At 43.8% G+C, this 13,160-nt stretch overlaps 1 protein-coding gene across 1 annotated transcript; it reads left to right on the top strand.

Annotated features, from left to right (window-relative positions):
• The first annotated feature begins 7,054 nt into the window (after nt 1-7,054).
• Nucleotides 7,055-13,027, top strand: haus6 (HAUS augmin-like complex, subunit 6). Its single transcript, XM_079295231.1, has 16 exons — nt 7,055-7,442; nt 7,531-7,626; nt 7,720-7,798; nt 8,220-8,352; nt 8,470-8,614; nt 9,409-9,471; nt 9,555-9,612; nt 9,702-9,875; nt 9,973-10,169; nt 10,379-10,508; nt 10,646-10,748; nt 10,852-10,912; nt 11,473-11,614; nt 11,705-11,803; nt 11,962-12,097; nt 12,291-13,027. Exons 1-16 carry the CDS (start codon nt 7,309-7,311, stop codon nt 12,887-12,889), a joined length of 2,349 nt encoding a protein of 782 aa, XP_079151357.1. The 5' UTR covers nt 7,055-7,308; the 3' UTR covers nt 12,890-13,027.
• The last annotated feature ends 133 nt before the right edge of the window (nt 13,028-13,160 follow it).

Below are 13,160 nucleotides of genomic sequence, written 5' to 3'. Positions count from 1 at the left end.
TTTACACTCACATTTAAGACAAGGAAATTCCAGCGAGACATGCCTTTTCTCTTTTAGTGACGTCTCTGACTGACAGATGCAGGTCAGCTGTGTCATCAGGTGCAAAATGGAAGTATTCAAAATGAATTTAATTTAATTGAATATTGGAATACAATTTACGAACGCAACCTGATCTTAGTAGACTTGTTTAAGTCAGCATTTCCACAGCAGGTGAACAACACTTATCAATACAATAAGCGTTTTGTTACATATATGGTCTTATGGAACAGAAATATGGGTAAACATGGTCCATTTATACTATTTATGATAGTGGGAACTCAAATTAAAGACAAGACTTGTCATATATTGTCACTGTATTCAGGGGCGGACTGGGGGGGAAAAGTGGCCCGGGAGTTTCAGACCGGCCCACTCAATACACGGCGCGTTGCCCACTCAATGCATCGCACGTATCGACCAGTCAGTGGCCTACTTGGAAAAATACCCATATACTTAACATTATTTTTGGATGATTACAAAGAAATTATATCATATGTTTTTTTTTTTACAACATTTGGATCCACCAATTTGCCTGGATGGACACATTGAATAAAATAATACTCGCGATTGTAACACTCCATGGTAGGTATAGTTTGCGAGATGAATATGCTTAACTCAGGGCAAGTATCAGATGGTTATAAGCAGTGGCAGCTGGTGGAACATGTTCTCTGTAGGGCTGTGCCACATCCAATCAATTTCAGCAAACATCCCAGAATGATTTAATGCAAAACAATTAAGGTATCAAACACTTTGCAGTTCAATATTTAACTTTTATTCCAACATGAAAAAAGCAGTAAATAACACTTTGACAAACACGTCGGGACATCTTATTTGTGTCACCCACACAGGGAATTCAGTATAATATAATAATATATAAATCATATAATAATATGCTGTATAATATAATAATAATATATATATATCATATAATAATATTCACAATAATATAAAACACACACACACACAAAAAAAGTATTAGAGTCAATTTAACGTGTTCTGTGAAGCATAGAATATAGTTGGGGTCTGCGATCTCAGAGCGAGGGCCGGTTAGGAATGGACGGTATTGAGCCGGTATTGGATCGGCCCAAAACCCCGTCGGCCTACCGGGGATTTCCCCGGTATCCCCGGCAGGCCAGCCCCCCCCCCCCCCCCCCCCCCCCCCCCACAACCCATAGCTGCACTGAAAGATAAAATAAAAACTAGTATAACTACTATAACTAGTATAAATCAAATAAAAAATATATTATATATAAGATAAAATAATTTATATTTCTCTCTTTCTGTCTTGGCGAATCACACGCACGCCACTCACTCACGGGCGCGTCACTGAATGCCATGGAAACGGACCTGACCGAGGTTACTTAAGGCCTCAGAACATTCGAATCCTCACTCTGCACTTGGACTTGAGCGTAAACAACTCTTGTACATACCGTGGAGAGCCTACTCTTTGAGTTTTTAACTTCTTGAGAAAAGCTACTGGATACAAAACTTGTTGGAGAAACTGCTAGATCGCTACTTTCGTGGACAACAGAAGCGCCTGACGATCTTTGGCTGAAGCAAGAGCACCTGCGGGGAGTGTGCTGTGAGAGATGGCTCGTCCCTGTGCGGGTCAGTCAACTTTTACATTTATTTTAGCATTTTTCTTTTGATTCACCCCCTTCAAAGCATTTAAAGCATTCTCAGTTTAGAAATCAGTGAAAGGTGAACAGTTGACACTGTATTATCAGGCCTGTCGGAAACAGACACTCGTATAAACTGATTATTTGAGTGACATAATGTCGTAAATGTTGCTGGATGTCTGTGGAATGTGTTCACAATAGTGTAGATGTTTAATTAAACACAGTTATTTTGGTTTGAAGGCATCAAATCTTCCTATTTTAACATTAAAATGTATATTTCTGAAAATAGAACACTTTCATAAAATGCTAAATACATGCTGAAGTTGGTAACCATGGTAACCATATGGAAAGGTTAAAGGCGAGCGTCTGGGTGTAGCCTACGTCATCAAACCAGGACACGATGCGTCCCTGAGTGGGTTTGACTGTTGAAACCTGAGTTATTGAACAAACATCTGATCCTTTGACGGCATCATATTACATAGACTATTTTTCTAACATTTAGCTTTGAGATGCGCTTTGCTCGTTGTTGTGGTATTTGGTTTTCGAGGGACAAGAGAGCGATCTGTTAAGTAACTGTACGGGGCTGCATGTGCGCGTGCTGCATCTCCTCCACGCGCTGTGATATGCAACTCATAAGCCAGGAGAATAATGAATTATAAACTCAAGAGGTTCGTCATGTTGGATTAATGTAGACACGTTTCACTGTGCGTCGCTAGTTCAACAAATACGTTCACGCTGTTTATTGCAAGCCATTCACCGTTTCGTCCACACAAATGCAAAATACACGTCTTTGTCCAGAGCTCACGAGTACTCAACAGTCGTTAATTGACCTGCTGACTGACTGATTAGCAGCTGGAATCTGAATCCAGAGCAGAAACGTGTGAAAAGCCCGTTCGTAAAAGCGCGTGGCCAGCTGCTCCTCTCACCTACTCTGTTGTTTCGGACATATAATAATAACAGTAATAAGGATAATATCTATAACGACAACAATAATATTTATTGCTTTTATCATTATTAATATAGTTGTGTTATGTGTTCAAACTAACAGAGGCAGAGCTGCACTGTGTTTGCTATAAATGTTTAAAGGTGAACCCTCTTGTGTGTTGGGGACTTTATGTGAGTTGTGTAGTACTGTACTGAGTTACTTTATGGCTCTGTCGTCTTTTCTAATTTGAACTTTGATTATTGCTTCATGTAATCCAGAAATATTTCATGTTATGAGAAATCCTGACAGTTTAAATGTTTCCCTCTCAGCTGGTGTCGACTACGTCGTGGAACGTCCTGCACAAGACGGCCTCCCTGAAGTCATCAGGATCCTCGACGACGATGACCAAGTATGTGATCTCCCAATCCTGATTTCTTGCGTTGTGGGTGGAGGTCAGGTGGAGCCAGGCGTGGTGGGTGGAGGTCAGGTGGAGCCAGGCGTGGTGGGTGGAGGTCAGGTGGAGCCAGGCGTGGTGGGTAGAGGTCAGGTGGAGCCAGGCGTGGTGGGTGGAGGTCAGGTGGAGCCAGGCGTGGTGGGTGGAGGTCAGGTGGAGCCAGGCGTGGTGGGTGGAGGTCAGGTGGAGCCAGGCGTGGTGGGTGGAGGTCAGGTGCAGCCAGGCGTGGTGGGTGGAGGTCAGGTGGAGCCAGGCGTGGTGGGTGGAGGTCAGGTGGAGCCAGGCGTGGTGGGTGGAGGTCAGGTGGAGCCAGGCGTGGTGGGTGGAGGTCAGGTGCAGCCCGGCCTGGTTCGAGATCAGTTGGAATGCCTCGTGTTGGGTGTACAAAATCAGAGGGGGCTCGTCGTTGTGGGTGACGCTGAGATGCTCCGCCATGTTCGCGAGTTGCTTCAGGTGGTCTTCAGGGACGTGGAGGACGAGGATGAGGACGAGGAGGACGAGGACGGCAACGATTCCGGGTACGATGACTCCTGCGATGACCTGCCGGAAGTGGACGATGTGGAGGAAGATGATCATGAACAGGACCGTGTTCGTTTCGCTCGACGCTTTGCTGTGGACCGTCCTCAAGATGCTCCGCCCCCAGTCCCCCAGAGGTCAGAAGAGTCCACCAAGAGGAGCAGGGAAGAGGACCACACGGAGCAGGCGAGTGTGAAGAGGCAGAGGACCCGTGAGGACGACCACGAGGACGCGACCCCCTCCACTTCAGGCCTCGGATCCTCCATGAAGAGGACCAGAGAAGAGGACGACAGGGAGTCGGCACCCTCCACTTCAGCCTTCGGTCCCCCCACAAAGAAGAGCCGGGCAGATGACTGCAGATGGTCTCCAGAGTCTCCACCCTCCACTTCAGGCCTCAGCTTCCCCCCACCCAGAAGATACTGGCAGCCGGCTGAAGACAGCGACTCGGATTGAGACCGACAGCCTTCCCTTGCGTCTGGCGGGGTTGGCGATAGGCAGCATCCTGCAGCAGAGCTTTTAAATATCTCTTCTTTCTTGATTTTCCATTTTCCGGATCGACACCGGAGAGGAGAGCAGGGGGAACACGGGTAACACACAACGGGTCAGACAGGGATCCTGACAGGTTGTTCACTTTACTCACGACTCGGATTGAGACCGACAGCATGTTTGCTGCAGGATTGTAAAACCTTTACGTCTGGCAGGACTGATAAAGCACCAGACAGCCTTCCCTTGCGTCTGGCGGGGTTGGCGATAGGCAGCATCCTGCAGCAGAGCTTTTAAATAGCTCTTCTTTCTTTATTTTCCATTTGAAAAATGGTTGATGCTGGACGCAGAGTAAGTGAGCAGTGAAGATTCTGTCACGGGAGTTCAAGATCTTGACCCAACAGCAAGACTACAGGACACAGAATCTGGTAAAACAGATTTTATTTTACCAACAAAAGTCTTCCACTCCTGTCTGTCCTGGGCGAGTCGCTGGATGGTGCCCCGTGAGTGGTTTAGGCTCTGCATCTCCTTCTCCACAGTTCTTCTCCGTGTGTTTCTTGGTCGGCCTCTTTTTCTTTTCCCTTCTGGTGTCCAATGTAAGGCTGTTCTTGTAATATCAGCAGGATTTTTTTCTCAACACATGTCCCATCCATCCCCATCTTCTGCTCATTAGTATGGTCGCCATGCATTCTTGTTGGCATTTGTCATACAGTTCTTTATTTGAAATGCTGTTTGGCCAGAAAATGTGCAGTATTCGTCTTAAACTCTTGGTGTGGAAGGTTGATAGTCTGTTGAGATATTCTTGCGTCATTCTCCAGCATTCAGAACCGTACAATAGGGTGGATAAAACACTGCTCTGATACAATTTAAGTTTGGTCTTGATGGCGTACTGCTGTGACCTCCAAATGTTGGCTTGTATCAGACAGAGGTGTGGTAAAAACTACTAACGTTCTGAAAAGTTTTCCAAGTCTCTTTTACTCAGGTATCGATGGCTGTAACACAGGAAGCAACATCCTGGATCTCCTAGACAACAGAGACCAGAGGACCAGATGAGAAGGACGGAGGACCACAGGACCAGATGGAGAGCGGTGGTCGCCTTTCTTTCAGTGGGCTGAGTAATTAATCCCTCACGAAGACCACAGAAGTATCAGTCATAAGATTCCATCATTGAACAATGTAAAGGTTGTATCGTTGAGTTAAAAGTATTCATCTCTTGTGTTTGTGTCTCACAGGGCAGGACTCCTCTGTGCTTTTTTTTCTCACTCCTGGGGCAACTGAGAGTGCACGTCTTCCAAATCCATCATCCCAGGAAGACCGAGACCCACCACAGACCACTGAACCACTCTCAGCACCCCAGTGAGTCCGAGACCCAGCGAGTGACGTCCTCCCTGCCCCTCCCCCCCCCCCCAGTAGCACAATACAAATAAATGTGACAAACTTTCAAAATGTGTCTTTCTATTGGAAACATCATATTTCTGATATAATTGAAAAATCTGACAATGTACGACAATTAATATACAATAAATATTGTGCAAGTGATCATTTTATATCTCCTTGATTTTCATTTGACTCAAAGCCTGTTAGTACTGTTAAGGATTGATAAATATAATATTACATGTTGATATAAATAAAACAGGGAAAGCTTTAGATTACTGCCCCAACGTGCAGCATAATTCTTCCCAATTTAATTATAACTAAATCATAAATAATTTAAATATTTACTGATTGTTAACTAGTACAGAACTGATGACACATACATGTAGGTGCAAGGGAACAAGCTGTGACGTTAATGAATAAGGGGGAAACAATGTGGGAACGTAATTAATTCATATCATTATTATAATTTATATTTACATTTATGAATATATATATGTATGTATATAGGTGTGTGAATGACATAAAAAAGTTATTGATAAATACATTTTATTTACAAGAACTATAAATGATTGAAAATTAGTTATTTAACATAGCAACTGGTTGAATTATTAACTGATTATTAATTTAGAAAAACGATATGATAAAAAGAACTATGAATGAATTGTTGAATATATGATTGAAAAACAGATTACAACTAAAACCTTTACAGTATATTAATATCTGTATACAGTAATCCTTCTGAGCAGGCATCCTAGGCAGGAAACAGGAAGTCCTCTGTAGCGTAGGCCGTCTCATTTCGGAGACCGCATGGTCCAGCCTTCACGGTCCTCAAAGGACCGCTGGGTCCTCCGAAGGATGCAGCCCCTGAATTGAGACATGTGGTGGAAAAAAAATCTCTTTCACCTCTCTGTGAGAAATAATCACGATGGAACTTCTTAAAGTACTAAAAACATATTTAATGAACAGACACTTCAATAATAATTCAGCTGAATGGATAGAGCTCTTTCCCCACGGATGGTTCGGAGATCTAACAACAATAAAAAGACAAAGCAGAGTATATATGCGCGTTATCTCGTCTCCTCTCCCTTCACCCTCCCCCTCACAGATGTTGTTGGCCGCTTCACCCACCAAGGCCAGGTTCCCAGCCTTTTCGTGGGAACAGGGTTAGGCTGGTATATGTAGGTTTAAGTGAGACAAGTTATAACTAAAAGAACCATATGATACATTTCCACCACAACACACAGCCCAGTGAGCATTTTTTGGTTCAAAAGACGTTTAAAAGACATCTATGCCCGACGTTGAATAGACGTTCAAAGGTGAAAGTTTTTTCGTATTTGTAGACGTTGAAAAGACGTTCATGCTTAGACCAGATTTAAACGTGATTTGCAATACTATAATTTTTCGTCCTCTACATTGTGCTAGAGTGCCTGTGTTATACATGTTAGAAATATATTTCTTATATGACGTAACAGAAATAAACGCACCAAATATATAACAGAAACTCGTGCTTTCTCCTCTGCTCGTTCTCCGGAAGTAGTTATTAACAACATCCGGGTGACTATTGGAAAACAAAATTGGCGGTTTGTGTTCTTGCTGTTACGCTTTCTTATTCCTGATTCCTGACTAAACTTTGTGAGATTTAGTTTTAACACGTGTGAAAGCTAATGTAGCTTATCTGGACCTACTCGTATAACACTCGTGACTTTTCCTTTGTAGTGTTTGTTGATTATTTAGCAGTTTGTTAAACGTTAGTTATGTTGACAAACTCCAAACAAGTCCGGAAGCTAGTACACGTTAGCCAACAGTGAACTCTGTAGCTAACTGTTAGCAGCTAATGCGAAGCTAAGTTAGCCGGGCTGGCTTTGTGCCCCGCACGTTGCTTCTTCCATCTCGGAATAATGGCGAACCCGTTGCAGAAGAAGAGTGGAAGATGTCTCTGGTTTTCTCTTGTTGGGCTCGGACTTACACCAGACACTGCAGTGTCGTCCATCGCTGGCCACACCAGCAATGTTAAACACATTAACCTGGGACCGTGAGTTTATTCTGGATAACGTTATCATATGAATACAGTGATATTAACAGTTAATGTTTGCTAACTTAACTTATTGTGTGGCCTGTAGGAATATGTTCGACAAACCAAACAAAGATGCCTTCTACATAGTCACCCAGTTCCTGTTGGAGAGACTCAACCAGACACGTTTTAATGAGGCATACAGGTAAAGTTAGGAATTATCTTTTTTACTATTCATGTATAAAATTGCCTGTTATTTATTGTCAAAAAAAATAAAAAAAATGTGGTTTTTGGTTAGGCACTGCTGGCCTGTTTTGAGCCACAAAGCAGATGCTGAGTTCCGCAAAGTTACCTGCGCTTGGCTGCGAGAAATAATGGTAAGGGTGTTTAACTGTTATGTCCATTTTAGAAACTTTATTATAGACTATATAACGTTACCTCATTTATGGCCTCATAAAGGGGAAATTGTGTCCATCTTTTTTCCCCTTTGTTTAATTCCTTCCCGGCTTTCCTTTCACCCATGTCTGCTCCTCACTCTCATCCTCTCCTTTCACACGTACTATGAATGTTTGTGTAGTTTTTGTACAACACAAAAAGGGCCATAAATAGACATTTGTCTGCTGCAGTAGATGTAAACATTAGACTTCCTGTCTCACCAGCACTGTATGTAGATTAGGGTTTTTTGCATCACTGGTCAAATATCTAAAATGGAAAGAAAATATATTTGACACCAGAGCTTGTTGTTTGGTTTACTGCATAATTTAGTGACTCGACCGTCTATTTTTAATCTGTGTGTAGGATGAAACTGCAAACGCAGGATCCAAAGTGGTAGCATCCTTGTTCCTCTCACCTGGGGGCCCCAAGTTTATCAGTATGATGCTTCACTTGGCCAATCACGTCATGCTGCAAGAAATGAAGACACTCACCACGGGTAGGTCTAGTTGGAAAACCATCTAATTTTTGCATGGTACCAACTGCTCAATTACACAATCTGACTTAAATATGATAAATTATATTTTTAATATCACATAATCTTGAATATTGTCAGATGACAGTTGGGTTCCTGAGGCTGCAGCGATGCCTGCTTCCTCCCTGGACTTGGCCGTGAAGAGGCTCAGCCTGATCCATACCAGGTTTTTGAAGGCTGCAGTATCTCAGGATCGATTTCTTCACGAGTACCAGAGACGAGCACAGTGAGTCCTTCGTGGTCCAGAAAGCCTTAGACTTCACAAACGTTACTACAGTCAATCGTATCAACATCCCACTTGTCGGGTTATGAAATCCAATTTCTCTGACTTGCTCAAGTCTGGCATTAAAAATAAGTGTCAATGCACATAGTAGAAAATCAATTTCAGTTTTTTTCAGTCAACAAAATTGAATAAAATTCAAATAAAATTAACTTGAGACGAATAACCATGTTGGGGGAAAAAACTATTTCAAAAGGCATGTTTAATGTATTCGCTGCCTGTTGCTTTCAGTAGGTGGACATGTTATTTCTATTGCTTATTCTGTTCTTGTTTTGTTTACCTTGATTAATCTTATTTTCTATCACTGCAATGGGGTGTTTCTGTTGGAGTCTTTTGTCATCGCTCTTGACGTTATATCTTTAATTGGATATTTGTTTCAATCACCACCTGTTTCTTGTGAACTAATTGGTTAACGAGGCCAGTTGGCAGCAGCAGGTGTTCGCAATCAGTGTCACTTTGACTCGCCATAGCCGGACAATCAAAGCTGAAACTAATTTAGTTAACGACCGCTCCCTTACATGAAGTCAGTGAGCCAGCTGTTTCTGCTATCACAGGCCACATGTCTGGTGGGAAAAGGGCCTCTTGAAATGTGTACAGACAGCAACATTATGTTGAAGATTCTCGAAGTTTGCATTTTAAACATGCCATGGAAAGGTTTATTTTGCACATGGAAGTTGGTTTCTACTGCGCCTTTTTTTTTTTTTTTTAAGCAGTTTTTTTTTGTTTTCCCTTTTTTGAAGGCTCCTGGTGAAGTCTATGAGGGACATAAGAGCAGAGGGGGCCAAGTATGATGAGCTACTAAAGTATGTATGACTTTCCTCCCCTCCCCCCTCCTCTCAGTACTTATGACTGAGTCCAGTAGTTCAATCTGTCCTCCTACTTTCAGGCATCACAGCAGTGATTCGACACAGGAGGGAGTTCCTCTAGCTGAGAAGACCAAAAGGGTATTTAATGTTTGTTAAACTTCCTGCAAAACCTAAATGCGTCGGTTCACTTTTCCTGGAGCTTACATGTGTACTTGTTTGTCTTTAAGGTGCGCTCCTTGTGGTCAGACATTGATGGAATGCTGTCAGCTACCAAAGAGGAGCAGCATGTAATGGAAAGTGTTTTGAAGGGGGATGTAGATCAGTACATCCTGGACGGGACGGATCGAGTGCTCAGAATTCCTCGCGTTCTGCTAGAGAGAATTGAACAGCTTCCACATCCGGTAGGAATGAAAATCTGAGTCGGTTCACTCTTGTTACTCAGCATCACATTGACGAGTCTCACCGTAGCTGTGGTTTGACTGTGTGTGTTTTTCCCAGTTGAGTTCAGGGAATGTGTATGAGACCGGCCAGCTGAACCTCCTGTGCGTGTTGGAGCTGATGAAACACTCGCTGCAGCTCCTGAGGGAGGAGCGCGGTCGCGTCTCTCATGCCCCAAAGCCTGAGCTCAGTCCTCAGCAACTGCAGGAGAAATGTCGGCAGATGGCCCGAGCGCTGTGGAACCTTCACCTCATCAGGTATACATTGACCCACGTGTGCTGTAACTTTGCTGTTTTAGTTTTCTCAAATATGCATCTTCATTTTTAGGTTCTTTCATTTGTGATATGGAAACTGCGATAGTTGGAATATTTGTACGCATGGGGAAGAATAATCTAAATGGTATTTGCTTGTTAACTGAGGGATAGATGAGTTGAGAACCAGTGTATTTACAATTTATTTTTCCAAGACAGAGGATTTCCAAGGAACAAATTCCTGAGGTCAAGAGTACCATCAGAGAGTTGGAGGCTGCGTGGGACAGGAAGTGGATGGATACCCTGAAAGACACTCCCCTCGTCTCTTTTCTGAATGAAGATCCTGTGAGTGGTCCTCCGTCTTTCTAATGTCACAGTATAGTCCATGTACTTTAAAAGGGCAATCGTGTACCCAATCGCAGATGGTGCCAAAATGTTTTTCACTCTAGTTTCATGTCTAATATTTAATTTACTGTTTTTAGGCTCTGGGCTTCCTCTCACCAATGGGTCCACTGTCTTTTGAACCGGCGGCTGAAGCTGTCTACAGAAATAGTGTCTTCTCTCAGTACCCTGCAACGCTTCTTGGTTAGCAAAATCTGATTACATACATATTAGGCATGCGTTCATTTGGGTCTGACACAGTTTGGGTCTGTTTTTGTTTCGAATCATGTTTCTTAAAATCTTTCAGAGAAGCCTGCAGAGAGTAAATCACCAGAGGGCATCCCACCAAGTCCTACGAACCTTAAGAGGTAATGTAATGTAGTAGTTTTGGTGTATTGTCGTCTGATGGGAGGCAGATACCTGGGCAGTCCTGAGCCGTGCTCTGTCCGTCACTAGTCCTCCCTACAGCATCCATGCTCTCTGATGACCGAGGCGAATTGAGAGAAATCGCAACGGACAGATACGGAGCAGACACTCTTTAATTCTGCATGACTTGGTAGTGTCATTGTGTAGACATTGGGTCTAAAAAGAACCGTATTACACATCACAAGAAATAAAGCAGCTTTTCTGAGGTGTAATCAAACCTCGGTTTACTTGCAGACATTGTAAGCTACTAAAATAAGAGCCTGTCCTTGAAGTCACTCATCCATTCATCAGTGGAATTGAAGACGGGTGCGGGGCGACTTGGCTCAGAGTTGGCAATGTGCCAAGGCTGCATAGTGAGCTGTGATTGCCTACAGCCACTGTACCTGAGCTTCACTGCATTGTGAGGGAAATATAATGGGGAGGGGGGAATGACACTTGACGGTGCGTCGCAGTGTGCAAACTGTTACTGAATAACAAATCAAGCTTTTTGTCTTTGAAACAGCTCTGGCCGTGCTCCAGCTGCGAGGAGTGAAAGTCCTGTCGTCGCCACTCATGCGTCGTCGCAAGCGAATAGCTCCCTCGCCTGGCTTTTCGACCCACCGTCCTCTCCTCCTCTGAAGGCTCCATCGGTACCACCACCTCAGGCTAGTAGTATATTTAGCTGATCTCTGTTTTGAGTTGAACTGAAATTTGTGCGTTAAACCATATTTAACAATGCCGTGCTTGGTTTTTAGGCCAGTGTGAGGAAGACGGTCCATTTTCACCAGAAGGTGGCTCCAATGAGGACCAAGATCACAATATTAGACATGGAGTGTGATAACCTCGCTGATCAGGTATGACTTGTAAAGGCTGCTACACAGGAGCTTAGAATTAGTGTGTGTGTGTGTGTGTCGATAGCCAAGTCTGGAATGAGGCGGGTAGTGACCCCATCAGACGCACATATGGGGCGAGGATTTTATAGTGACACAGTCCTGAATAGTGTGTGTGTTAGTTTGCAGATGCTGTAACTACAGCCAGTCCCGCAGAAGGCCGAGTCAAAGGTCTGGACTTGGATGGCCTTCTAGGCACTCTTCATGGCGATCCCTTCTCTACTAGAAAGCAGCTGGCACGCACACCTGAGAGCTTGAGTAAGTAATGAGCTGAAGCATTTGCCCTCCGCCTTAAATTGAGGGAAAGTCTGTGCAAACCCATCAAGGGAAAATAATGAAGGGATGAGCTTATTTAGAATGGCATAACTAAAGAATGCAGTCTCATAAAACTGGCATGGTGTGAATGTTTGGTGGTCCATCAGTTGGTGAAATAAATTTTTTCTTCCTGAAGTTCTGGATGTGAAGAACTCTTGGCGCAAGGCAGTTGAGGAAGACAAAGCTGAGAAAATCGGGCGATTAGTGAAGTTCAACGACAGCGTGAAGGAGTTTCTCTCCCCCCTCGATGAGCAGGGAGTCTCCCACAAACCCACTCTGTTGTGGGACACCTTCCACACAGCCCTCGACAGCCCGAGTGCGGTCCAGTTCAGCCTCGACCACGAAACGCTCCCTGAAATGCCGAGCTGCGACAGTCTGCTGAGCCTCGACGACGAATCGGTGGACATGAAGAGTGAGGAAGTGGAGGAGCTCCTGATCCCCTCCCTGAAGACCGAGGACACTCAATGGCCACTGACCACGAGTCATCATCTGGCTCAGATCCAGCAGGAGTGCGGTAATGGCTCCTTTATGGAAAGCAGGAAGAGGACACCCGAGTGTTTTAACCAGAAACCCTGTGATCCGACAGAAGACAGAGACTGGCAAATGGAGCCTGCAAAGTCAGTGGAAGCCACAGACAAGGTCTTCTCACTGGACCTAGACGCACTGGAGACGCCTTCACCCCCGAAGAAGCAGGAGTACAGCCTCCCACAACTGATCACGTTCTCCCCGATATAGATGACATGAAGTGTTTAATACATTCATATTAAAACCACTTTTCAGCCTCGTCTACTCTGATTTTAATAATGTAATATTTGTTCATAGCTGTAAAATAACCTTTTTTCATACATTTCTTTTTAGTGCTTGTTTCTTTTATTTAAAATAGTAAGACATGAACTGCTTTAATAAAATTGTGACATATGGCTCATTGGCTTTTTTTTTTTACTTGTGTAACCATAATTTAGGGTTTACTTCCTTGTTATGCTTGTGAAGAGAGCGACCAAACTCC

This window comes from Melanostigma gelatinosum (genome assembly GCF_949748355.1).
Source record: "Melanostigma gelatinosum genome assembly, chromosome: 23".
Classification (NCBI taxonomy): domain Eukaryota; kingdom Metazoa; phylum Chordata; class Actinopteri; order Perciformes; family Zoarcidae; genus Melanostigma; species Melanostigma gelatinosum.
The sequence above is the reverse complement of the archived record's forward strand: the minus strand, read 5'-3'. Positions and strand labels throughout refer to the sequence as shown.